A 4,217-nucleotide genomic window follows, 5' to 3' on the forward strand; every position below is an offset into this window, starting at 1 on the left:
GGCCACGGCGGCACTTCGCACCGCACACTTGCATGGTGGAGCGGCTACGCCGTAAGGCAGCCGCTGAACAAGGCTGTCGCGGCCCTCCGGCGCCCTTCCGCCACTGGAGGGACGACGATGACAGCGGCGATACGGCATGAAAGAGCGGCCACGTGTACAAGGTGGTCGTGCGGTATAGGGTTTAGGTTCCGCTGGACAAGGCTATCGCGGCCCTCGGGCGCCCTTCCGCCACTGGAGGGACGACGATGACAGTGGCGATACGGCAGGAAAGAGCGGCCACATGTACAAGGTGGTCGTTCGGTATAGGGTTTAGGATTTTCTTTTTTAGTTAAACGGTCGAAATATTGACCCTTTTATGTAGATTATGTCCGTATTTTAATGATATCCGCCCGGTTTACATGAATTTTGTCCATTTAGTTCAAACCATGTTCAAAATGTATGCAAATTTTGCCCGATTAGTTCAAACCATGTTCCGCCTCCGGCATTGGTCTCTGCCGACTAGTCTCCCCTGCCCGCGGACGTATGCTAGAGCAATTTTGCAGGTCAACATTGAAGATGCCCTCAGTTCTTAACATGGATCAATCTACCACTTTTTTTCATATTGCAAGAATAAGGTAAGGACGTACATACATAAAATACCCTTGAATTAAACGCCACCACAGCATGCACTAATATCCCAGCAAGTAAATTTGGGCTGCCAAACCTCCCCTTAGTTAATCCGAGTCTACCATGTATAATGATGTCGACATGTCACAGGTGAGATTAGGCCAAATAGAGTCTGAGGTGCTCCTTCGATGTTTCTAAATGTGCTCAGCATGCTCTTCTATTTCTTTTCATGACAACACGTTGGTATACAACATCATATATGATGCCACATGGCATTATACAGGGCACCATGTTCCTATCCTTTTATTACACTTCGCATCCTAAATCAGACCACAAGGGGGGTCGTGTCATCTTCGACGGCGCCAGACAAGGGGTCCAGCAGATCGGGCAGGTCCTCACTGACGGAGAACCTCAGCCACCGCTTCTTCTCCATGTACACCAGGGCCGGTTGCAGCGCAAACCCGACGAGCACCGCCAGGATGCTCACAGCCATCACCTTGAAGGAAGCCAGCACCATCACCACGACGATCAGGATAGTCGGAGGGATGATCATCAGGACGGAGCCAACAGTGCCCAGCGGGATCCGGAAAGGCCGGGAGGTGCTAGGGTGGGTCATCCTCAGCTTGATGAAGGCGATGAACTCCAATATCATCCCGAAGCAGTAGAGGTAGTTCTCCGCGGCAATGATCTCCTGGAAGCTCATCCAGGACAGCAGGACCACGCCGAACGCCGAGAATAGGATGCCGATCAGTGGGGTCCCGTAGCGTGATCTCTTGGCGAAGAACTCAGGGAGCATGCCACGCTCAGCCATCCCGAGAAGCTGGTAAGAATCACTGCTCATTTCAGTAACAAAGTTGCCCATGTTTGACAATGCGGCCGCCGCTTGAATCCACGAGTGCAACCAGAAACCACCAAGAATTTTTGCAATGTCTGAAAAATATCCATCTGTCCACGACTCCCGAACAACCGGAACTGCTGCTGTACAGGTGATCAGAGGGTAGAGGTATCCCCCGACTACTAAAACAAGAGCATAAGAAAGTGCCCTGGGGAGGGTTCTCTTCGGATTCTCAACCTCTCCAGCCAATGTACTGATTGAATCCCAGTAGTTGAGGTTCCAAAACAGAGTGTTTAGATACAGGCCCCAATTCACATTGTCCAGATCCATTTCAAACCATCTTGAAGGTTCAATCTGTGGAATTGCTATCAATCCCATTACAAAGAAAGGGAGCAGAGAGAACACCCCAAGAAAGACTGCCACCCAGCCAACTATCGTTAATCCTCTGTAGTTCATGTAAGTAAGGGCAACTGTGAGGATAAGCACCGCAAAAGTCCTTGGAAGCCCACCCCCGAGAGCTGGAACACTGGACTTGACATAGTCAAGAAAAAGGACTGGATAGAGAGCATTATCTATGACACCACTGAGCCACTTCGCCCATCCTTGCTGAAAACCCCAAAAGGGCCCAAGAGCTGAAGAGACCCAGACGACATAGCCACCATTCTCAGGAAACATAGTACCCATCTCAGCAGTGATTAGGGCTTCTGGAATACTCCATATGAGCGCAAACAGAAGAAACCCCACAATTGCCAGGAGTGGTCCAGCAGCCTTGACACTATCCTCAATTCCAAAGGGACCCCCCGAGACTTCATAGAATATGAGGAACACAAGTGGGACCATGGAAACCTTTGGGATGCCATGCCCTCCCTTATGCTCTTTGCTCTCGTTGTTGACACCATCATACTTGAAATCAACACGATCCTCCATACGAAGAAAGGCTGAATTTGCCCGTGTTACTGCTGTACTCCTCAATATCTGCAGTTGGAAAGCCAATTATCCATTAAACTACAAGCCTTATGTTGTCCCTTGTTTTATCATGCAGAGTATGTACACAAGGACCACAATTTTGACATCACAAACTTGTAACTTGTTCTGAATTAAATTAGTAATAGAAAGGAAAATATGCCTTTATGCCAATCAAAGATGCATAGCTAAGGAAAATTACCACTGAATTCGAATGGTTCTATATAATAAAATTAAAACATAACTCCGCTGGCATTTTTACCATTGTGTCAATCTAAGTTAGGCTTTTTTTCCAGTCAGGTTCTGCATTTCACGAAAGCCATAGTTGAAATCAAAACAATCCCCCATAGGAAGGAGAGGTTCAATTTTCTTGTGTTATGCTGTGCTCCTCAATTTCTGCAGTTGGAAAGCCGATTATCAATAAAAAAAGTAAACCTTAGATTATTCCTTGTTAGAACATGCAACATGCCCGCAAGGAATGTAAATGGTAGTATAAATCTATTTTTTGATATTAATTTGACAGCTTGTCTACACGTACTACTAAAAGAAAACACGGTTTTTCAGTCACGTATAGTTCAAACATACACAAGGCTTTTCAATCTTTGCCAATAAATCGTGTATAAGTAACTATCAACGTTATCATTTTATCCATCCTGTAGGCCTCACCAAATACCTTTTGGTCGCCTATAAGATAGCAGTCGTGTTAATTTTGTGAAACTCGAATATGTAAATCATGCATAGTCAAAACATGCACAAGGCTTAGGTGTCTCATGGAATTTTCGTATGGTCATATAAGGTAAGTAGCATATAGTAGTACATCAATATGGTATTTAAACTCTTCAATTACTGATACAATATGAGCAAATTTGAGTGATAATTTCCCTCCATAAATATCAGGACACTCCATAACTACAGCCCAAATCCATGGCGATGGCCAGCACAAAATCTACCACGGCGCGACGGCCGTGGGCACACAGAGCACGGGAGAGAGCATAGGAGAGGAACAAGTAGCTTACCACCTGTGCCGGAGTATAAGAAGACGAAGCGGCCACCGGAGGGGCAGGGCAGGAGGCGCCGGAGTGGAAGAAGAACCACGCGCGCAGCACCACACGGCGGTCTCTTGCGCACCTGCGTGAGTAAACCGCATCAGTCAAGAAGAGCAAACGGAATCGAACCAGGGGGCTGCACAGAGAGCAGAAGTGGGGGGAACCTTGGCTTGACGAGCTCCTCTCCCGGCGGCACAGAGAGGAGAGGAGGGAAGCAGGGGGGCGGCGGCACACAGAGGCTCCCCTCCCTGCGCTGCCCTGCTCGAATCCCTTGTCAACGGCACGGATCGGGGAAGCGCCGCCGCGACCGTGGAGGATCGGGCCTGACCCGCTCGATCTGCGGCGCCCCGACCTAGGGTGGGGAGAGAAGCTCGATCTGCGGCCCGGCCTGGTGTAGGGAGAGAAGGTGAAGTGAGGGAGGCAGGGAGAGGGTGGAGCGCGGCGGCGGTGGGAGAGAGGGCGAGTTCGCCGGCGGGGGCGGGGGCGGGGGCGGCGCCGATGTGGGAGTAGGGAGGAACAGATCGAGACTGAGAGAGAGAGAGAGAGGAGTCTCGGGTGTTTACGTTTTGTTTGTCCGGGAGCGTCGCCAACACCTGGGAGCGACTATGCTAGAATCTGGGTCTGTGGTAAAAAAAATTACTACTCCCTCTGTCCGAAAATAGTTGTCATCAAAATGGATTAAAGGAGATGTATTTAGACGTCTAGAACATCTCTTTTAATCCATTTTGATGACAAGTATTTTCGGACGGAGAAAATATAAGATTTGA

At 48.8% G+C, this 4,217-nt stretch overlaps 1 protein-coding gene across 4 annotated transcripts; it reads right to left on the bottom strand.

Moving 5' to 3' along the window:
- Positions 1-709: 709 nt before the first annotated feature.
- On the bottom strand, positions 710-3,951 carry LOC123102042 (probable polyamine transporter At1g31830). Of its 4 annotated transcripts, none has more exons than XM_044523312.1 (4): positions 3,615-3,951; positions 3,424-3,532; positions 2,667-2,800; positions 710-2,416 (listed from the first exon to the last, which is right to left on the bottom strand). In XM_044523312.1, the coding sequence occupies exons 3-4, from the start codon at positions 2,667-2,669 to the stop codon at positions 932-934; spliced, it is 1,488 nt and encodes a 495-aa protein (XP_044379247.1). In that variant the 5' UTR covers positions 2,670-2,800; positions 3,424-3,532; positions 3,615-3,951; the 3' UTR covers positions 710-931. The 4 variants fall into 4 exon arrangements, with proteins under 4 accessions (XP_044379247.1, XP_044379246.1, XP_044379249.1 ...); XM_044523311.1 differs by having other exon boundaries at positions 3,421-3,532; XM_044523314.1 differs by lacking the exon at positions 2,667-2,800.
- Positions 3,952-4,217: the final 266 nt, after the last annotated feature.

Source organism: Triticum aestivum, chromosome 5A, assembly GCF_018294505.1.
Source record: "Triticum aestivum cultivar Chinese Spring chromosome 5A, IWGSC CS RefSeq v2.1, whole genome shotgun sequence".
Lineage (NCBI taxonomy): Eukaryota > Viridiplantae > Streptophyta > Magnoliopsida > Poales > Poaceae > Triticum > Triticum aestivum.